This window comes from Strix uralensis, chromosome 4 (genome assembly GCF_047716275.1).
Source record: "Strix uralensis isolate ZFMK-TIS-50842 chromosome 4, bStrUra1, whole genome shotgun sequence".
NCBI lineage: Eukaryota > Metazoa > Chordata > Aves > Strigiformes > Strigidae > Strix > Strix uralensis.
In genome coordinates, this window is record NC_133975.1 from 29,640,830 (window position 1) to 29,663,446 (window position 22,617).

At 37.2% G+C, this 22,617-nt stretch overlaps 1 protein-coding gene across 3 annotated transcripts in view; it reads right to left on the minus strand.

The window, feature by feature from the left end:
- The window catches only part of NFXL1 (nuclear transcription factor, X-box binding like 1), a 51,649-nt gene that overhangs the window by 15,603 nt on the left and 13,429 nt on the right, over positions 1–22,617 (minus strand). For all 3 annotated transcript variants that reach the window (XR_012628666.1, XM_074866094.1, XM_074866095.1), the window contains exons 12-18: positions 22,088–22,208; positions 21,297–21,453; positions 20,475–20,566; positions 14,724–14,745; positions 8,515–8,655; positions 5,861–6,027; positions 5,011–5,080 (exon numbers count right to left, since the gene is read on the minus strand). Coding sequence is in view for 2 of the 3 variants with exons in the window: in XM_074866094.1 (XP_074722195.1) it covers positions 5,011–5,080; positions 5,861–6,027; positions 8,515–8,655; positions 14,724–14,745; positions 20,475–20,566; positions 21,297–21,453; positions 22,088–22,208 (770 nt within the window). In the remaining variant the exon portion in view is untranslated. The remainder of the gene's footprint in view (positions 1–5,010; positions 5,081–5,860; positions 6,028–8,514; positions 8,656–14,723; positions 14,746–20,474; positions 20,567–21,296; positions 21,454–22,087; positions 22,209–22,617) is intronic.

Consider the following 22,617-nt stretch of genomic DNA (forward strand, 5'->3'; position numbering starts at 1 on the left):
TTGTCTTTAAGCCTTGTACCCCATTGAGGTCAGATTCCGCGTTCTGGCTGTAGCCCAATGACTGAATCTGCTCACTACCGACCACAATCTTTGCAAAAGCAATTATTAGCTACGGCACAACCTCTGCGCAGTACAAGGGCCCTTCTCCTGGCTCCCTTCCTAAGAGCATCATACACAATAACAGTCTAGTCTCACCTGCAAGTTATCCCATGCTGGCCAGAACCATCCATGGCCAGAACTATTACTTGCATCTTACTCTTCCATACTAATTAGGCACATTTCCATTAATAGTGTGCAAGCCCGAACAAACAGTCTTATAACTGACATGTCAGAGCTGCAAATTCAAGACATTAGCCCTCACCTCAACCCCCAGATGCTACTGCAATAAAATTCTTACATTACACACCATTAGAGCAAAATTTGCATAGCACAGAAATATGTTTAATCCACTACTGAAACTCAAATTTACACCTTTAGTTCTCTGCACAGAGTTACACAATTTACATCCACAGGGACGCAGGTTGAGAATGAAGCTGGCAGCATAACTTTCTTTTTACTCCCTCCAATGCAAAACCAACATTAAAAATAAAAAAATCAGAGTAACAGTGAAATGAGTGGCAAAACAACATTTCCCCATGATCTCACAAAACAAAAGCAATCCTACCACTGCTTCTACTGGATAAATAATGTAGTGGGAGAGGATTTTTTTGCTTGTTTTTAAGTATCCATGTTGAGCTACTTGGCACTAAAACAGAAAGTGTGTGCCCCTTTAGATCTTTATCACCATACAAGATTTCTTGTCAATAGCTTGCGGACTAAAGGTCAAAGTGAACATGCTTTATGTTTGACATGGCAAGGCCTTTAAAAGAAAGGGATTTAATCCACAGCTCTGAAAACAAAACAAGAAATACCCTACATATATTTTTCCTGTAGGCAATGCATTTAAATCTTAACATTATTTCTGATGATGATAAAACCCATCAACATTCATGGAGGCTTAACTGATCTCTAACAGAAGGTAATAAACACAATCTCTTAATACACACTTGATAATAAAGAAAATAAAGGAAACAGCACTTTTGATCAGCAATCCCAAAAGCTAAGTACAAAAGATAAGTTTATCACTTCCAAACAACGGGGCAGACACTTCAGTTTAAAGGGTGGCTCTGCTTACAGAGATCTTACGAAAACCTCCACTTACAAAACCAGACATTGAGGAAAATCCTCTTACCATGGACCAAAACTGTGCATTTGCCTTTTAAACTTAAACTTCTGCAACCCACATACATTTTCAAGATGTGTTTACAGAATTTAATTAAGCATTCTGGAAATAAAATGTATTTATTAAAAAAATACACATACTCTTAGAATTTATGACATTATCTCTACCGCACTATCATGTTAAAATAAATTTATCACAATGGGGTCCCCCCATCAAGACAGTAGCAGAGTGCAAGTAAAAGTACAAAGTACTGTTATTCTGTCAAAAAATACTAAAAAATAAAATGTTAAACACAGATCCACAACTACTGAAATGAGTACATAAACTATAAACACTGTTAGACCGTTAAAACTTCTATGTAAGAGTTGTCCCAAAACATCTACAAACATGATCATCTCTGCGATTAAAAAAAAGTTAAACTTCCTTCAACAGGATATTTTGTCATTGCTACCAAACAAGGGAAAGAGCTTTTTAAGTAAAGCATCTCATCTAACAGCTGTGACAATATCAAAGACTTTGCTTCTCCCTAAAGCAGAAAGGAAATGTGAGCTGCACTGTGTAACAGTAGAAACAAACCCTTCAAGACGTTCAAATTCCTGTTGTGTTTTTTCAAGGCACCAGACAATACAACTGATGTTCATAATCCCCAAATGTACCGTGCTACCCATAATTCAAATATAGTAGTACAGTCTACCACAATTTGCCTTAACCAAAAAGAAAAACATTTCAAAACTAAGACTTCAGTAAAATACTGTATTCTATTGAACCCAAGTTGTACTATGCTAAGTTTGGTGGAGTGACAGTGCACACTGATTTTTAGCAAACAGCAACTTTGCTGAGCTCTACTAATGACCCGAGTTCAGCTTCTGACGTAGAATAAGAAAATTCTCATAAAAGACTAATTTGAAATTTACCTGAGGCTGTCAAGACTACGCACAAAACATTTCCAATTTTGTTTTGGGCAGACATATTTGATTTGTAAACATTAAGTGTTCTAAATTCAGAAGTCTTATCCATCTTATCTTTTGGCCAAGTTGTTGATTGTAAGTTCTTGTCATAAGATCCCCTCAATAGGCTTGATCTATATGTGCTGGGGAAGGGTGGTGGTAGTGACACAGGGTAATGTCTGTTAAGGCTGCTCCTTCAAATTGCATTTATCAATGATTCCTTTAAAAGAGAACTATCAGTACAATTTGTATTATGATACAGCTGATTTTCTCAAAGTTACAGGCAAATATTTGCAAAACTTACAAAAAAGACAAAATATTCCTAGCACTATTCAATATTTAGAGAAACAGGAACAAATTTTTGAGATTAAAAAAATGGTAAAAAAACCATACAGTACATATAAAGTTACCAAAACAGGATCTAAGGAAAGTAGGATGAACTCTAACACAAAGAGATGAACTACTTGAAGCAGGACTGTACTAATACTTTATGTTTCATGAAAGCCAGTAAGAGCTAGAGCTAGAGTCACAGGAGGGAAGAGCATGCATTTTTATATCATCAATTACACTGAAAAGATTCTCTGGAGAGCAGAAGCTGCAGCAAACCTTATTTTTCAAGGTATCTATAGGAATGAGAGTTTTAGAGTTAAATAAAAGCTTTACAAAACTAAAGTGGACTCTGTTGTCCTAAGCTTTCTTTCACATCCCACTGAATCAAGTAAAAAAGACATCATCTGTGGAACAGGGCAATTCTGAACTGCAAGCTAGAATTCAGGACCACTACTACATGGATTTTAAATCCCAGACTGAGTCTTGGGAGTATGTCCAGAAAAATCACAACAGTTACATTAATCAAAGTCAAAGATGAGATATGGGGGAAAAAAAAAAAAAAAGAACCTTTGAAGAGAAGCTGAAGTACAGGAACACATAGTTCATGTTAAGAGATTATAAGCACTCTTGAAAATAAAGAGGAGGAAGTCTCGGAGCAAATAAAACCAAAGTAACAACAGAGAGGGAAATGAAAGGACAAAATGAAGAGGTAAATGGACAATGAAATAATATCCAAAAGTGTTCCCGGGCCAGGAAGAGAGCTTTCAGACATCCAGATGAGAAAATTGTGACAGGCACATTCATTTACAGAAAAAAAGACATCAGAAAGGCATCTACAAGGGCATAAAGCAGAAGATACAAGTTGGCACACAACACAGCCTTCCTGCTGGGGTTAACACAATCTTGTCTGAAAAAGAGGTACAGAGACTGTTGGGAAACAGGCAGGAATTCTGTGAATTTTCACATTTACTCAAAACCCAAAAAAAAGTTTTGTAATAAAGGCAAGGATTCAAATTTGATGTTTCTGACACTGGAAAATAATGAAACAAAAGTTTTGAACCTATGTTTATTAGGTTGAGGCAGAATTCAGAACCACAAGAGGTTAGGCAAGAAGACAGAAAGCTCAGACTAGAGGACATCCTAGGTAAAGCAGCATAAGGGAACTGAATGGAATCAGGGAAGGAGAATGAGTTGAATCAAATTATTTATGAGCGCTAGCTAAATATTACATAAAACAAAGTAACTCAGCTACACAGTAAAAGGCCAAACCAGAACAACAAAATAGTAAGTGATTATGGGACAAAAATCTTTTCTTTAGTACAAGCCTTTTTATTGCAGGGAAGGAGAAATTCTCAGAAATTCTGGATAGTTTAGCAGTGGAAACACTTTACAAAATATTCCTGACTATTCCTGTTTTCCACTTCATAAATTTTCTAACCTGACAGTGGGGAATGGAGTAAAAAAGGGCTGTCACTCTAGCCACAACTAATGACAACTAAAGAACAAACATAAATAATAAGTCATGCAATGATTTCTGAAAGCACACAAGCAGCACAGAACAACAGCACTGGGAGGGGCAGGGAAGAAGTCATTTGGCCCATCCCTCATGTCTTACAGCAGTATTATTCACAACTGGACAAATCCTGATACATGTCTAAGCTGTTACTGACGAAAATTTGGTAGCTTCTCCAACCAGTTCTTTCCTTGCTCCACAAGCCTTACTACTCAAAAGTAGTATTTAACACGAATCTTCCTTACTGATGCCTATATACACTGGTTCATAGTCCGAGCATCATGCAATAAGGATATTATTCTTCTCTTCTTTACAGCAACCCTTTAGATATATCCAGATACAGTAGAAAGATTAACTGCCTTGTCTTCTATTTCACACTACTTAACATATATTTCACTAATGCAGCAGGGCATTAACAACTCATCTCACTTGTTAAGTATAAAATTCTTTTCTTCCCCTGCAGGGATTACAGACAGGGATTACTGAATCTGCACTTAAACGAGAACTATCGCAAGTACAATTCTCAGTATTTTTCCGAATCAAACAGCATCCCATTGTTTTGGAGATATAAATTCAGGACCAGTTTTTAACCATGTTAGAGGACATACTCTTCCAAATTCAACCTCATCAGCATGCTTAAATGTTCAAGCCATTACTGCATGGAGACAAATCTCTGATCCTTCAATATAACCTTCCCATTTGTCAGCAAGACATAAATAACCATCCTCTGAGTAGAGTTCACCAACTACTTTTGCATCTATCATTTAGCATATTCATTTAGACTAAACTTCTTTAATTTGCCTGGCCCATGAAACAGTATCAAATATCTTGTAAAAAAAGTAAAATCCACAAAATTCCACACATCCATCAAATCCCAGAATCATAGAAGATCTTGACTTGGAAGGGACCCATAAGGGTCATCGACTCCGACTTCCTGCTCCTCGCAGGACTACAGAACACTAAACCAAATCAAGTGTTTCTTTGTTAATACAGCTTACCTCTTTTGGACACTGATTTTTGCAGGAAGTAAGAAGTTCCTTTTCTTTTAAATCAGCACATGTTAGTTTTCTGTAAAAGAAAAAATGTATTTGCAATAAATTCCAAATTAAACCCAACAAAAGTCAATACAATTGGGGTATATTTTAAGTATATCTCACTGTAAAGAAAAGTGGGCTCACCTGTCCACATCCTGTGGGACTAATATAAACTACACTATTTTACAGACAAAAATCACATACATTTAGAGGATCTGAGGTACTTTAAAGCACACAAAGAAGAGCATACATGCACAGGATGAATGTTTTCAGAGCAATACGCAGAGAATAATGTTTAAATCTACAAGTCCTATCTTATATTTAGTAAAGCCTAGCCTACCCTCTATCCACTCACGCACAAATTATTAAAAAGTACAAACGATTGCTAAGAAGTTTTCCAATTAAAACAGCTAGAGTTTGAAGAACATTAGTTGCAAAGAGCTTTTACTCTAACTACATTAATTCTAATTTGTTATAAAATTCTTCTTTACATGCTGTAAAAGAATCACATATAGATCAAACATTATGTAGATTACTATATATTTGTATAGTGCAAAATATTACTGTATTATAAAAACCTTACAAAAACCAGTTCTGCTCATGAGACTCCATTCATCTGTAAAAATTTTAGCAGTAATGCCAAATAAAATACTGGCAAATTTTAAGTAGAAAAAAAAAGCATTGTATTAAAAATTCTAACCTTCAAAAGAAATTTTATAACTTGCCATAAGAGTAGCTCCCACCCCCGGACATTTCAAATGGTTTCCAGTTACTAGCATTCAAATGAAAAGTTGGGTTCAGTTCTGACACTTACAAGCATTCAATATACAGTATTGATAGTTTGCAGTGACACTTTATTTTAAGCATCTGGAGACACAACGGGCAATCCCCAGGATGACAGGGCAAAACACATCGGTGAGGACAGCCAGATGGCCGGGGCTTGGTACACTCCTCTTCACACTGCAAACATTCTGGACCTGCCTGACAAAATAAAAACGAAGTGCTAAAGAAAGCGCCAAACGTTTCTTTGTTAGATGCCATTAACAAGCTTTTATATAGAAGAGCGAGCTGGGGTGTTTTTGCTAAGGAAATCCAGCTATTCAGTAAGATATCCCTCAAGCAAAAATAATTATTAAAATATGCTTTTAAAAGAAAAGAAAAAATGCCAGTGTTTATTGGTCAAAGAGACAGAGTTCTATCTTGCTTCCTGGGCATAAAAAGACCTCAATATTAGTGCTTTGGAAAGCTGCCACTAAGCCTGTTAATTCTTTATGGAAAGCTGTTAGAAGTAAATCCATATTCAGAACTAACTTTTCCCACCCACCATGCTATTGCAATACTTCAGTCATGACATACTGCTCTGTAATACAGGGGTGGGGAAGTTTTGTGTGCTTGATTTTTAAGAAGCAAGCTTTAAGTCATTCTGTTTCCACACGCGTACGATAGTTTGCGTAATCTTCCAAAGCAAATTAGCTCAGGTATACGCTGGGAGCTGCTAAGGCATTGCTTCCGCTCCATATACTACACAAAATCTACAAGAGTTGTGGTGTCATTCTCATTCCAGGGGATGCGACCAATATCAGCACAACAGGATGAACATCAGCACAGTAAATTACGCTCCATTTCTATTCATATTCTTATCTTAACTCATCCATAACCCCGGTCTGCAATCAAGTAAGACACAGATTGGCATGATTTATCAACTGAACCTACACAGCACAGTATTTAAGGCCCACCATCACATACAAATGCTCAATTTCACAGAAGTCAGTCAAAGTAAAGCCAATTTATCCAAGAATGAAGCTGCACAATGCTTCCCCAAAAGGACTGATTCTATGCCAACATTTTGCTTTATGCTGTTCAAAATAAGGACATAAGAATTTAAGTTTCTACACAGTTTTCCCTTCTTCAAGACCCTCTTCTTCTGCTTCTACAGTTGAACAATTTTTGCTGAAGTTTAAAAAGGAACCTTTGTACAATGACCATTTGCAAAACTTAACCCCCAAAAATTCACATCCAAGAAAGACAATAGCAACTGAAATCACTTAGAAAATCGTGATATAAAATTTAACAGTAGGTAAAAGCAAACAGCTGGCCTTTCTGCAACATTTTCTAACTCAACATGGAAGGAAGAAAACTAAATTCCAGACAGAAAAATCACTACTCAGACTTATAAACAAAAAATTTAATCAGCCCTTTTCTGACTACACCTGCAATTTGGTCTATCAAAACAACAGAACAAAAGCTCTAAAGGTCAAAACCAACTTGAGTTTATAAAAATTCAAAGAAAATTGAGAAATAAGATTTACCCATACTTCACATGTACATAAGACTCTTGTTTTCTGAGAATGTATTGTCTCATTCAAAATGGAGCTAGGAATAATCCTGACCCATTCACATATTAATTGTTTCAACTGAAGGAGTAGGCAGACCGCCTCTTGTAAGTCATAATTGGAGATGCTTAAACAACTGTCACTGTATTTACTGATGTCACTCTATTGCTGTAGGTTAATGTTCCACAAGTTACACTAACAGCTCATACTCCTCAGACAAAAGTTCCACAAACATTAATAGAATAATACAGTAGTTGCAATATATCCAGTTAGTAGATGACAACACCACTTCTAAGACTGGAATCCACAGGGAAATCATCCTATTTAAGTTAAAATATAACAGTAAGTTAAAATACAACATTTATGTTTTGTACTCAACTGAATGCTTGCTCAGTTTTCCAAATGCCCAGAGAGACCACGGTGCAACTTTTTCTAAAGTAATGCTTTAAAAACTTAAAAAGCTGATCTCCTCCAAATCATGACTCTCTCAAACCACAAGCTGTGTGCTTTTGACTGCTCAAAACTAGAACAATTTTCACCTTTGTACTTACTTTTATTTTTATTTCATATTATTTTCAGCAACTAAGACCTACAGCTTCTTAATCGCATAAATGACAGTTTCTAGTAGACACTGATTATGAATATATCACCCGGATGTTTTAAGAAGTTTTCGTCTATTCTGCAACATTTCCAGTGCGTGCTCCTAAAGATTTGCAAGCCTCCTCAACCCATTTACAGCTCTCCTCAGTAAACAGTTTCCCCACTAGATAGCAAGTGCAGTTGTCTAAGGGATTATCATTTCACTTGATCATGACAGTTATAAAAACTGACTTTAGAAGAGACTTGTCAAGAGTGTTAATTAAGGTTTTGAAGAAAACAAAGTAATGTATGTTGACATAAAACCAAAGAAGTGTAGCATTTGCAAAATATATAATATTGTCTCAGTTTTATAGTCTAAAGAAGTATACATTAGCTAGTTGTCACAGCATCAATGGGAAGAGAACACATGCAAGTCTCCCAGTGGAATCTGAAATAGATCCTGTGCCCTCCAGCTGCAGGTTCTTTATTTTCCAGTTAAAGCTGAAGACAATGTATAAAATAAACAAAAATAAAAGCAAAAAGGAAATCAACCTACCTTCTTTTCATCTTCAGTACTGTTCAATTTAGTAACATGATGACATTCTTTCATACAGGTGTGATTCTGACAATCAAGAAGCCTCCCACAAAATCTTATACATGGGTAGGGATTTGCAGAGTGACATGGTAATGGACTGACCTATAAGTTAAAAAGAAATAAATATAAATATATATACAGATAGTGTATATATACACATATTGCACACGTGTGGTACATATATATACACACACAAAGCAGCACAGCATCATTACAAAGAAATTTTGTTTCTTAAGTATCTTTGTTAAAAGAAAAAAAACAGTGCAATGTTTGACTTTTTTTTTTTAATAGATTTTAGGTTCCCATACCAACATAACCACACAAATTAGTTTTACACTGATTATACCAGGTATATATTAATTAAACAACCTAACATTTGCAACAGTTACCTTTTTTTTTTTAAACAGACTATTACATTCTCAAATATTTTAGCGTGAATTATTCCTCCTTTCCGAGTTACACTCGTGTTCCTAAACTGCTTTACAGTTATTGCAGAAGACAGTTACAGTTCGCTTTCACCAGACTAATTGCATTATGGTCATCATAAACCCAAAACATTTTACAATTCTACAAACAGAAAACAACCTGCAAGCCAGAAATTCTAAACCCCAAATACGGACTATATCAAACATAACTCCCAGGAGAGGGAAGGGGAAGAAGAAATAGCTCTATGACAGGACTAGGACTTTAATGTTTTATGATATATTTGTACTTTCTAACTTGAGGTTAACACTCCAGCTAACAGAGCTTTGTAGTACTATTCAGAGCACCAATTTAGAAGCCTTTAATCTTCATTGGTACTGAAATGGAGTGTGAACTCCTAACTTGGTTAACTAGGTTACTTTCCTAAAGCTGAATGTTACAAGTCCCTCCATATCACAAGTATCAGAGGAAACTTGTTCCCATTTTCCAACTATTATATAATATTCACATTAAACAAAAATTAGTTTCTGTGATGCTGTCAAAAAAATTGATTTTTTTCTTTATATGATCATTTCGGGGAGAAAAACAGAAATTATTTGTGATGTTATTACACAATAGGCTAATGTGACATAACTCACTTTGACTAGACTAAGGGTGTGATTTTGTGTTGCAGCTTAAGTTGACTGAACAGCTTTGCACTGTACCCCTTCCTTTTCTCTCTTCCAACTCTGGAATCCTAATTGCACACTCCTACCACTTTGAACAAGTCCTACCAGACATCTTACTTCAGAGCAAGACAATACAACTAATCAAAATGGAAGAAAAGGAATTAATAGAAAAAAAAGTTCATTGTCTTTTGCTATGTTTGCAAGTTGATCTGCCATACACCCAGGTGACCACTGGAACTGAAATGAGGGAAGAGAGGACAATTCCCCACAGGGCAGAGCAAGGGACATTCTCCCTTCAGCACTGTCTGTGTTATCTCCCTCAGTCCTAAAGCAAAAATATATGAAGTACAATTTGAATCCACTCGCCTATAGAAATGTTTTCACCCCCCCAAAAAAGACTGTACTCCACATCAAGTCACTGCAAAATGCAATTCATTCACAAGACTTCATAACTCCTCATCCTGACCCACAGAGGCTCTGTGAACAGGAATCTGCATGGCAGGCTGAACATCAAGGATGGAATACGCAGGAGAAAACCTTGAGGCTATTGTGTCCAACTACCCTCCCATCCCCATGTCAGAGCTGAAGCTCATTACACTGGCTAAAGCACTAATACCATAGCAAGTAGTCTGAATGCATGGTTCATACTTCCCCCTGCAGACATCCTACAACTCAGTCCCTGATGGCTTACCTTTCTGTTGACCAAATGAGCAAAAGCCAGCAATAGGCCTAATAAAAAGAGAGTCTGAAGTGAACAATAGTACTATATCCACCAAACACACCCCAATTACCAAAGGTTTTATCGTTCCTAATATCCTGTCCCCTCTCATCCTCCTCCATTTCCCTCCTCTTTTCTCAGAGTCACAACTTCCTTTCAGTAGCAACATAAGTAGTTAAATGATGCTGAAAGGTAAAAGAATTAAAAGGTGCACTGAGCATTAAGATCTGCCACTGCCCACTTCTCTACCTTTCCTTGCTCCCCCATTTCCACTCCATTTTTTATGACCACTGGTTCTCCTGCAGCTGAGGCAGTAACAGCAGATCAGGGCAGTAGTAGCAGATTAGGTCTATGGCTGCACAGTTGAATATGCTGATGGGACTTCTACCGAGAGTTAAATCTTCCATCAGATATGGACACAGCCACTAGCTGCAGTTAGAGAGAATTAGCAGAAGCAGATAGGCAGAAGTGGAGCACCCCTTCTGGTAGCATCCCTCAGGTACACCAGATGAGATGCAATGTTGAATGAAGCCAGGGGCAGAGAAGGCACACAAGCCAGTGGACGACAGGAGCAGCTTTCAGACAGCCAACTGCAGGAAACATCCCAGCCCTTCAGCTGCATCCAACATAGCTTCAGCTTGCCCCACTCACTGACCTTCCTAAGTCTCAAGTCCAAAAGGATAAGAGAGTCTTCTGGAGTCAACTGACATTGCAGCCAAAATCAAAAGAATTTTGATTAATTTAAACCTACATTACATTTTCAAATTTTGTTTCCATTTCTTGACAAGTGAATCTGTTGCAGATACAGTAATAAATCCAAACGACAAAGTAGAGTAAAACTTTACTTTCTATGGTTGGAATGCATTTCTGAAATGGCTAAATGGAGGTCACTAGTCTTGCTACAAAAACGAGTATCAAAGAAGCCACAAACTCCAGGAGGCTGATGAGCTGAAGAACAAAGAATGCAGATGAAAACCAGAAGTACTTCATGAAAGCTGAATGGAAAAAGAAAGAAAATAGGAGGCACCATTTTCAGACCACAGGTCTTCCACAGGATAAGGAAAGGAAGGCAAGGCAAAAAGGACAAGACAATTTACAGAAGCTTTCCAGAACATCTCCCAAATGCATAAAAGCAACTAACAGATACAACAATTGGAATATGAAAATAAAAATCAAGTACAATAAGGCAGGGAAATTTTGGAAATATTCATAAGGTATTTAACCATAAAGATGAATCTCATCAAGATTTACATAAAATTTTGCCTAGAGGCAGAGTAATGGTCTTCCTCCTATAAATGAACCACGACTAAAAAATACCTTAGAATAATAAAATATAGCATTAAATTCCTACCAAAAAAAACCCAAACAAGAAGAAAGTTCTATTTGCTCAAGAACAGCAAGACTGATATTACAGAATATTCAAAATACTCAGAGAAACAAAACCAGAATGTTTCCCTTCCCTTAGAACATCTAATGAAATAAAGCAACTACAAGAGAATTAAATGCAGCAGATAAATTAATATTGTATCCAGTTAAGATATATTTGCTGGTCCTCATTTACCTTGTATAGCCTTTAATTAATGTTTTCCCATAAAACCAGATTTTGAATATAAACATTAGCTTTCATACTCTGATTTTAAAAGAGCACATGTATGCTACTGCTATGAAATGCCAATGCTTATAGCTGTTCAAAGTCAAGCATCAAGTTTTCATTTTGGAGTGGCAGCAACTGTTGATGATATGTGATTTTTCTGACCTACAATCTGAAACAAAATTGAGAGCTACTTTTAAGCACATACAAATCAAAAAATGAAGCTATTAATTTCTTCTAAATATATGTAAAAACATCCAAAACTTAAACAGTAAAATTATTTAAAAGAAGGCTGCATATTGTAGCTAAAAAATGTTGGTTTAGGTTAAGCACCATGCAGAATCATACTTCCACTGAACACAAGTTTTATACAATTATATAATCTGAAAAGTAGTTTTAAGTCTGTTGTTTCAAGTGATAAATTGCTTGTTCAAAATACCCAAAGACATGTAAGACCTTGAACTAAATCAATCCCTTAAAAGTGTCAAAGTGAAATTAAAAAAAAAAATCCCAACAGAACAACCAACTCCAATACCTACACAAATTAAAATTACTGTCCAAGTAAAAGCGTAAAGCCCATAGATCTGCTTATTATACAACTCCTAAACTGTTTGCTTTCATTCTCTCTTCTACTCATCATCTGCAGGCATCCCAGTAAAATACAGGACTTTATAACTTGTTTCATCCTAGTTTGTTTCTTTTATACCTCCTCCACTACAGGAGGTATAACAATGGTCCAACATTAGTAACAACATAGTACAGCAATGAGCCCCTCTTCACAGCAAAAGTTTGCCTGACAAAATTGCTACTTTCAGCACTTGTGAAAAGTTTGTATTTCTCAGTGAAAATCCCCTCAGGGGCTGGAAACTAGTATAGGAGGGTAGTGTTCATAAATACATACAAGTGTTTTCTCTTGCCTACAAAAAGTAAAGTAGTTTGCAGTAAGATTACTTGTTAAGTGCCAATGTGGCTGTAAACCACCAAACAGATACTACATGTTTTGGTTTTTTCTTTTTAGAGATCTCAGAACAATATAAAAATGTACAATGCACATAAAATACACTGTAAACACTGGCACAAACATTAACAAATCATTCTTTTCCTTGACTGCTATCAAAATCTCAAAGATTAGGACAGTTCATTCCACTCCAGAACTGCTAAACTTCAGCAGGAAGGAAGCACTGCACTCTGCTGGCTGAGAGAAGGAATGTTTAAACTAGAATACCATATAGCATCAATAAATCTATATAATTAAAGGTATAGACTCCCTGGAATTTTTCCTTATTTTCTATACTAACCCATTAAAAAATATATATATATGACCCAAAGCCATTGGCTGATTGTGATAAGAATATTCTGAAATAAGTATTTATAAATATGCAGTAATTGGAACCATTTTCTCTAATAAGAAGAGCCATGCTGTCCTCTGTTATGGGGAGGGACATAAGCTTCACAACCATGTACATCTGAACAGTACCAAAACCAGTAACATTGTCTAGAGCAAGTTATGTATTGGTTCAATTGACCATAGCTTATATTTTGTTTATACATAAACTCATGAAAGTTATGGTGAGATTCAATATATCATATCACAAAACATGTCTCTGACTGGATAAAACATTGGCTAATACACCTGCAAGTTTTACTGTGGAAAACAAAAACAAAACCCAGCTGTTTCAACAAGAAGCAAATAGGCACATTTATTCTTTTCATCCATTTTCACACCTTTTTCTTTAGCAACCAACAAGCTGCAAAGTAGCTCTAAGGAAGCGGTATTCACAGTTTGGCTGGATTAATAAATGTGCTGTGCAAACAGACTGTGGATATATAAACTTTGTTAACGATATTTATAGATGTTGCCACCACATAATCAAGCCACCATTATAACACAAAGCAAAAGATTATTAAAGAAAGAAAAAAAAAAGGCAGGGGGTATTTAAATATTTTTAAGTATTCACTGTTTTGTATAATTTTTTACTAGCTTAAAATGAAACTAAGTTTGTTATAATATTGTTAGCTGCACTTTGGTAGTGTATTTATGCCAGATTTACTAGTAGACAAAGCTATAATAGCAGAGGTTTTTTATTAAAGACTAGTTTAGCAATCGTCTTTTAAAAATCAAGAAACATAACTTGACCTTCAATTTCATGACTTCTAGAAATTACCTTGAATAATGATGATATTTGTTTAGCTTCAAGTGTCAATTAGATTTTCTTCTCATATAAGCCAAAATAGACAATGACTTTGTCTAAAACTGGAGAAGGCTACACACTAAAAAGACAAGCTAATGAGTAACCCTAATGAAGTTTCACTATATTGCCTGATTTCATCCATGCATGCTTAGATCCAAGTCACACAAGAATTTTCCTGTATGACAGTATGTTCCTTATCCTTTAAAAAGAAACACAGCAGTTTCTAGGAGAACTGAGTGTGTGACAGAGAACAAGAATGAGGAAAGAAAAAAAATAACCAGAAGTATGTAATGAAAAAAGACACACACACAAATCCCCCAAAAATTTAAATACTAAACAACTGCAAGAATACACAAATAGCTTCGTAAATATGTCCAAGAATCCTAAAAAGTCAAGTAGTTATATATTCAAGAAGGAACTAAAATACCTTCTGGTATGTAAGCTCTTACGGTAAGGTGCTTCATCAGTTTTAAAATATAAAAAAGCCATATAATATTTCCCTTTAATACTTTCTTCTCAGACTGACAAAGTGAGATGTACTTCATATCCCACTTTAAAAGACCGTTTCCATGACTCACCTCATGCTGTCCAAGACACTCCCTGTTAAAGAGAGAAAAATCAGAGATTTAGGAAACATGTATTTCTTTAACAGACTTAAAACAGTGACAGTGCTTTTCACACAAAAATAATGCAATCTATTTTTTTAAAAAGTGCGAACTAAGAGAAAATTATCTATCTATGCAGATCAATGCCTTCTCTTTTTCAACAGTTGTTTGGATTGTTGTATTTTATGATGAAAATCCCAAAGCCAGTGTTTCATGTGCAGATTATAGTTGTATATATATTAATAATCTTTATTTTAGAAAATTACCTGAATTGCTTCCAAATATATTCTCCTTTGGCTCTACTAATATATCACTTCATATTTTTCAGTTATTTCAGAGATCTAGTCTACTCTTATGCTTACAATCCTTCCTTTTTAGAATGGTTTACCATTCCTAGGAAAGAAAAACTGCACACTGATCAGAACTGTGAAGGTATTAAATAGTGACTCATTCAAACACTGATCTCCTAAAAATTGAATCAATCTTTTGCTCAATTTATATTGAAAATTATCTTTTTCATTTTACCTCTAATTTCATATCTGTCATCTCCTTCCCAAGTGTTAATTTGATTTCTCTATTGAAACCTTATAATGGAGAGTAAAAACATCTTTAATATTCAAAATACCTGAAATCAGTTCCTAAAAATTTCTAGAAGCATATTAAGTATCTCTGATAACTTCTCTAACTCAAAGCAACTACCAATAGCTACAGATGGTCTTTAGGACAGCAGGATATTAACATGAGCAACCAGTTTTTCACCTAGTATAGTAAGAAGCAGATGTAGCACATGAGCCTATTCTTCACTCTACACAGCTCAATTATCTTATATCCATGATAATCTTCCCATAACCAGTTAATATGGCATCTAGGACTTCTACATTCCATTGTGGCATGCTGTGTTCCACTGCAAGGGGAAACTGCTTAACCAGCCTGACTGCCTTCTGCCACGTAACTACTAAATCTGCACATAAGAGGTTCCCCACAGCAACCTTGCATTCAAGTTGAGATGTCATGGTGTCAGATGAATTACTAGATGCATGAAAAAACTGGCAGGTTCACTGGGCTCAAAAGGTAGTGGCTAGTTGTTTGTATCCTACTTGGACACCAATTACGGATGGAATTCTTTAGCCTTGTTTAATTTTTAATAAACTATCTTGTTTAATTTCTTTTTTCCCCTGGTAACTTGGAAGAGAAAAAAATGCATCAGTTCTGCAGACAACGCTAAAGGTCGGTGCAGTCAATACATTCAAGGGCAGGGATACCATTCAGAAGGATCTAGACAGATTGTAGGAAAAGGCTGACAGGAAATTCTAGACATACAGAGACAAAGAAAGTCCTGCATCTGGGACTGACTAAATTCCAGCAACACTACTGGCTGGGGATATAATAGTAGTCTTTCAGCATTATGGGGAAGTTACTGAGAAGATGAAGCCAGGCTCCTTACTGAGGTTCACAGCAGAAAGGCAGAAGACAGCAATCATATCCTTAAAAAAGGTTCTGACTGGATATCTGACTGGATACACAGCAGAGGAAAAAAAAAATTAAAAAGTCAGTATAATCAAGCACTGAAAGAGGTCGGCCAGAGAAGCTGCAGAATCAATGTACTTGGGGGTTTTCAAAGTCCAGCTGGAAAAAGCTGGAGCAAATTGATCTGAATTCAGTGTTGATCTGCTTTTACCAGGAGGCTGGACTAGATGACCCCACCCCAAGGTACCTTCCAGCCTCAATGGTTCTATGAAACTAACAGAGCAAGTAATTTTCCAGAAACTCCCTTTCAACTATTTACAGAAACAGATACTGAATACATTCCATTTCAAATCTCTGACTGCTCATGTTCAAAGATACCAAATTATCAGAAAAAAAACAACAAAAAGCATTGCAAAACCTCAGCAGTGAAGGATGGAATCCCCACTAACATCCATCCATACAGAATAGGATTATATAAACCATTCTCTATTATCATATTGTTTTCACCAACAAGGAGAGGCTGGTGTGGAGTGTAAAGTTCAAGGGCAGCCTTGGCTGCAGTGACCATGAAATGGTGGAGTTGAAGATCCTAGAGGCAGCAAGGAGGGTGCACAGCAAGCTCACTACCTTGGAATTCAGGAAAGCAGACTTTGGCCTCTTCAGGGATCTGCCTGACAGAGTACCATGGGATAAAGCCCTGGAGGGAAGAGGGGCCCAGGAAAGCTGTTTAATATTCAGAGATCACCTCCTCCAAGCTCAGGAGTGATGCATCCCAACAAAGAAGAAGTCAGGTAAGAACACCAGGAGGCTCCTGGACAAACTCAAACATCAAAAGAAAGCCTACAAAGTGAAACCAGGGACAGACAGCCTAGGAGGGATACAGAGAAACTGTTGGGGTAGCCAGGGACCAGGTTAGGAAAGCCAAAGCCCCGACAGAATTAAATCAGGCCAAGGACATCAATGGCTACAAGAAAAGCTTCTGTGGGTACGTCAGTGATAAAAGGAAGACTAAGGAAAATGTGAGCCCTCTCTGGGAGGAAATGGGAGACCTGGTTACCTGAGCTATGGAGAAGGCTGAGTACTCAAAGACTGTTTTGCCTCAGTCTTCACTGGCAAGGGCTCCAGCCACACAGCCCAGGATGCAAAAGGCAAAGGCAGGGAATGGGAAAATGAAGAACCACCCGCTGTAGGAGATCGGGTTCGAGACCATCTAAGGAACCTGAAGGTGCACAAGTCCACGGGACCTGATGAGATGCATCTGTGGGTCCTGAGAGAACTGGTGGATGAAGTGGTTAAGCCACTATCCATCATATTTGAGAAGTCATGGCAGTCTGGTGAAGTTCTCACTGACTGGAAAAGGGGAAACATAACCCCCATTTTTAGTAAAGAAAAAAAAGGAAGACCCAGGGAACTACAGCCCAGCCAGTATCACCTCTGTGCTCGGCAAGATCATGGAGTGGATCTTCCTGGAAACTATGCTTGGAGACATGGAAAATAAGGAGGTGATTGGTGACAGCCAACATGGCTTCACTAAGGGCAAATCGTGCTTGACAAATCTGGTGGCCTTCTATGATGGGGTTACAGTGCTGGTGGCTAAGAGAAGAGCAACTGACGTCATCTACCTGGACTTGTGCAAAGTATTTGACACTGTCCCACACAACATCCTTGTCTCTAAATTGGAAAGACATGGATTTGATGGATGGACCACTCAGTGGACAAGGAATTGGCTGGATGGTTGCACTCAAAGAGTTGCGGTCAACAGCTCAATGTCCAAGTGGAGAGCAGTGACGAGTGGTGTTCCTCAGGGATCGGTGTCAGGACCGGCGCTGTTTAACATCTCTGTTGGTGACATGGACAGTGGGATTGAGTGCACCCTCAGCAAGTTTGCCAACACCACCAAGCTGTGTGGTGCGGTTGACACGCTGGAGGGAAGGGATGTCATCCAGAGGGACCTGGGCAGGCTTGAGAGGTGGGCCTGTGTGAACCTCATGAAGTTCCACAAGGCCAAGTGCAAGGTCCTGCACGTGGGTCAGGGCAATCCCAAGCACAAATACAGGCTGGGCAATAAGTGGATTGAGAACAGCCCTGAGGAGAACGACTTGGGGGTACTAGTGGATGGAAAACTGACTGAGCCAGCAATGTGCACTTGCAGCCCAGAAAGCCAACTGTATCCTGGGCTGCATCAGGAGAAGTGTGACCAGCAGGTTGAAAGAGGTGATTCTCCCCGCTCTACTCTGCTCTCATGAGACCCCATCTGCAGCAGCACTGTGTCCAGCTCTGGGGCTCCCAACGTAAGAAGGACATGGACCTGCTCAAGTGGGTGCAGAGGAGGCCACGAAGATGATCAGGGGGATGGAGCACCTCCCTTATGAGGACAGGCTGAGAGAGTTGGGGTTGTTCAGCCTGGAGAAGAGAAGGCTCCAGAGAGACCTTATAGCAGCCTTCCAGTACTTAAAGGGGGCTACAGGAAAGATGGGGAGGGACTCTTGATCAGGGACTGTACTTATAGGGTAAGGGGTAATGGTTTGAAACTGAAAGAGAGTAGATTTAGATTAGATATAAGGAAGAAATTCTTCACTGTGAAGGTGGTGAGACACTGGAACAGGTTGCCCAGAGAAGTTTTGGCTGCCCCCTCCCTGGAAGTGTTCAAGGCCAGGTTGGACAGGGCTTTGAGCAACCTGGTCTAGTGGAAGGTGTCCCTGCCCATGGCAGGGGGGTTGGAACTAGATGATCTTTAAGGTCCCTTCTAACCCTAAACCATTCTATGATTCATTCAAATGCCACTGTTCTAGCAATGATTCTAAAAGCCCTGCTAACAATCTAAGGTATCAGATATTTCACTCTGCAGCAACACATTATTTTATGGGTTTGTTTACTATTATTGTTTTGTTAATTCACAAAACTTATATCATTTCCATTTAAAAAAAAGATTAAAAAAAAGAGAACATTACAGTTGCAAAGATCAATCAAGAGAGAGGGTATTGCAGAATTAATGTGATCTAATGCTAAAAGAACCTTTATTTGCCCCAAGCACTATGAAACGTAACAATGCTTCCTCTAGTTAGAAAATTAAGTACAACTTCCAGTATGGTTTCCTTCTCACTTAGCAGACTTTCCTCCTCTGGGGAGGAGTCTTCAGACTGAAGGAGGTGATTTTAAGGTTGGAATTCAGAGGAACTAGATGTTCCTTTGTAATGCACAACATTATGCAATGGCCTCTGCTGAATACCTACACAAGACAGTTTCTAGAGGCATCTACCTAAACACTGAAACCAGACTGTTCATAACTACACATTTTTCATCTTTTGAGAGTCTAGCTTTGAACTTCAAGCCCAAGTATCAGAAGTACTGAGCAGTTACAGTTCTGAACAGAAGTACAACCTATCATAATACAGTCCTTGAGAAATTAAGTTCTACACGTATCTATGTAGGTAGTTATATGGATATTTTTGATCATCTTTCTTTGTCTACTTCTCACTTCATGAAATGAGGACATAATATTCCCTTATTAAGGAGGGATATTTAAGAAACAAATAGGCACTAATGCCTGTGAAGTATGCAGAGTTTAAAACTGTAAGAGACTACAACACAGACTAAAAAACCCAGTATTTCCTTCTCCAGATAAATGTTGAATTTTGAGTCCTTATTCCACAATGTAAACAGAAAGAGAATGGTGAAAAAAAGTCATCATCATTCTTCCCGTATATCCTCAGCATCATCACTGAAAGAGTTGATTGGGCTCTACTCAAGGAGCAGAACCTTCTGGACAAGTCAAAAATAGAAAGAAGACATGCAGATGGGATGAAGGGTATCCACCTGCCATTCATTAGCATATAATAACTGAACAACTAAGAAACAAAATAGCAATACATTACACAGAAAACTACAACCCCATAAACCAAGCAAGATAGTAACATACAACTTTTTCCATATAGTTTCTGAAGACCATCAAATTACAATAGCTGCCTTTGCAATTTTCATGTTTTTCTTTTAAGGTAGCATTGTGCACAACATGTATTAGAAACAACCAATCTTTACTAACACTGTCAGTCCTTTCATACAGTGAGCACACACTACAAAAACATCTAACAAACAACTACCAAATCTCCCAGTTTTATGAGAATGGTGTTTATATAAGCTCTTTGCATCTGAAAAGAAAAATACGGTTATTTTCATGTCCATCTCTACAACAGTATAAGAAGAGAAAAATCTCTTTCCACACAAAAACTTCTTTTAATTTGTTTTTTTAATACTTACACTGGTACAGGAACTTCACAGGGAGGGCATGGCAATGCAGTTTGAATAAAAGCTGGCTCAGATGGCTGTTCCCAAGGACCTGCAGACTGATGCTGACAGCAAAAGACCATGTTAGTTGAATACAAAACACAGCTGGAACTATCTGCTTGACTATAAACAAACGTATCATCTAAACAGATCCCAGTTCTAACAAATCCACTTTTAACACTCCCTACAAACAAAAAATCGCAATTTCATCCTTAGCATGGTTAAGGATAGGAAAATGAAGGCCTGTGGCTCTACTGCTAGAAATCAAGCATGAAGCCAACCCAAAAAAACCCCAGCAGAACAATTCTAAGTATTTAATAGATGTAAAAATATAAAAATTACTAAACAAGTGAAATTATCATCATGCAGTACATGTACCATGTTTAAAGATGCCAATTTCTCACTTCTAACTTGCGCAAATTGATGGTTTAGTAAATAGTTAAAATTTATTTTTGCTCTTGTTAAAAGTAATTGCTCACATTTGAAATTAAACATTTGTAATACAACTCTAACAAAAATCTTATTTCTTGAGTAATTATAACTGCTGAAAACTGACATTCAATTATATATTTATTACAAAATAATCACATCTAGATCTACATATATTACAAAATTAATCAGATCTAGATCTAGGATCTAGAACCACTTCATTTCTCAGTTAAGCAGTATGTGTACCTCTGTGCTTGATTACTTATTTACTCTGAACTCCAAAAGCCTCCAACATAACATCAAGGTCAAACAAGTGTTGCTCATTCTTCAGAATAGAAATGACACCGTTTCTCACTATTTACTTACTAAGCCAGTTTGCTTCACAAGTGCTTCATCATGGCAGGAAACAGGGCACAAATGACCACATGCTAATGTTTTCTGGCAGGACTGACGACACGGAGGACATCGACCAAAGTGACAATAGTGTTTCTCCTGGGTAGAGTGGTGACAGGTAGGTGGTCGACTGAAGTAAAATCCAAGAATGAGTCAATACAACAGCAAGAAATATGAAGTTACAGTCACTAGATAATTACGCTCAAAATACAAAGAATTGAGACGAACAAGTTTTTGTTTTTTTTTTTTTACATTAGTTTACTTCTCACCTACAGCAGTGGTTAATATTACAGTAAAATTATACAGGAGTTCTAAATCAAAGCTGGGTTTCCATATTCAAACAGCTATTTCAGTCCTAATTCTATTCTGCACTAAGTAATCTTGCTACACTCCAGCAGCAACTATTCTCCTTTTTGCTTTTGCTAGTGAAGTTTTCTAGGTAAACTGCCTCATGGAGGTACTTTAAAACGTACCAGAGATGACTTGAAGCGAGTGGGACTACAGAATTAGAAGTGCTTGGTGGGACAGAACCTCCCCCTTGACAGCAGCAAACTGCTCATGAAACCACAGCATCAAAGAGGTGTCTGATAGGGAGGATTATTGCTAATTTCCATCTGCATAATCGAGAATACAGAAGATGGAAAAGTAGTATCTGTAATCATATTAAAGGAATAATTTTTGCCTTTTAAAGTTATATTTTACTACTTTAAGGACACCTTAAACTCCACTTAAGAACCAGAAACACACACACTTTCTATACTGACCTGCAGAGCTGTTTGCATTTGGGAGGTTTGATGGTGCGCTCTCTGCCACAGGGCACTTTGATGACAGTTTTTCCACAATTGCATTTCACATCTACAGTCTCTGGACATGGATTACAACTACCTAAAAATAAATACATCAACAATATGATAATCTGAATAAGGTACTGATTATAAAAAATGGTAACTAATGTAACTCTGAATATGCATGTGGTATAATTGTCCTATTCAGTTTGACCTAAATAATAGATGGCTGTTAATTTATTTCTGCTTAGTTTCAAATCTCTTGGAAAAAAGAATTCACCATTCTTAAAGAATAGTCATAATAATCTTGATTACTCTACAGTAGTTAACTGGTATCAAGTTAGAAACAATCCCTCTCACATTTTAAAAAAAGTCAGCATTATTAACGCCCAGTCATTTGGATCACACATTTAAATATCTGCTATTTATATTTCAGTCTTGAATACATATGAAGACATGTCATCTTTCATCTATATTCAAAAGATAAAAAAAGACATTGAAAAACTGGT